Source organism: Phalaenopsis equestris, unplaced genomic scaffold (assembly GCF_001263595.1).
Source record: "Phalaenopsis equestris unplaced genomic scaffold, ASM126359v1 Scaffold189739, whole genome shotgun sequence".
Lineage (NCBI taxonomy): Eukaryota > Viridiplantae > Streptophyta > Magnoliopsida > Asparagales > Orchidaceae > Phalaenopsis > Phalaenopsis equestris.
This window is the reverse complement of record NW_018209688.1, coordinates 1-801: the sequence shown is the minus strand read 5'-3', so window position 1 is coordinate 801 and position 801 is coordinate 1. Positions and strand designations below refer to the sequence as shown.

The following is an 801-nucleotide window of genomic DNA, read 5'->3' as shown; positions in this document are numbered from 1 at the left end:
CCCCCCCCCCCGCCGCAGGCGGCTGCAGCGACAGCCGTCTGTCCATCTTCTTCTCAGACGACGGCGTAGGGACCTCCTCCGGCTTCTTCACGGCGGCGGCAGAGGAGGCGGGAACGATCTGCTTCTCGGCACTGTTGCGATCGTCGCGGATTCGAACCACGATGGGGATCCAATCATTGGAATTGGAGTACATGAATCGGATCATGGAGATGCCCTGCTCCCCCGCAGTCGCCATGATCTTCTCTCTCTTCGCTTCCAGCTCGGAGAGAACGGAGGTGAATTTGTCGAGTCCTCTGGAAGAGTAAGGGTTTTTGTTTCGGTGAGATTTTTTCTTGGGGGTTCTCGGGGAAGACGATGATTGGTTCTCGTCGGGGAAGCTGGAGGTGCCGCAGAACATTGCCTGGCATGTGAAGCTTTTCCTGAGTTGTTTCATGGAGGATTTGGGATTGGGGTAGGTGTGGGATATATAGCCGGCGAAAATTTTTGATGAAATTTACATAAATACCTCTCATTTCTAATGTATTTACATGATTAAATTTTCCTCTGAGCTAAATATTTTTTTTATAAATTTAATAATATCAAATTTTATCATGATTAGTATTATATCATGATATATTTTTTAAATAATTTATTTCTACTTTGATAGTGATAAATTAAAATATGTAAATAAATAAATAAGATTTATATTTATTTTAAAATAAATTTAATAATTATAAATTTATTGTAATTAAAATTTAAGTAGAATATTCAGAGTCAATCTAACTGCTCTGGTGGGGTTAAGTCTCGTCTTGAGAGAGGACA

General features: G+C 41.2%; 1 protein-coding gene across 1 annotated transcript; it reads right to left on the bottom strand.

Moving 5' to 3' along the window:
- Window positions 1-13: 13 nt before the first annotated feature.
- On the bottom strand, window positions 14-423 carry LOC110034531 (the record flags this gene model as incomplete). The annotated part of the gene is made up of 1 exon (XM_020738783.1): window positions 14-423. A coding segment is annotated over exon 1 (384 nt), but the record flags the coding sequence as incomplete, so codon positions are not given.
- Window positions 424-801: the final 378 nt, after the last annotated feature.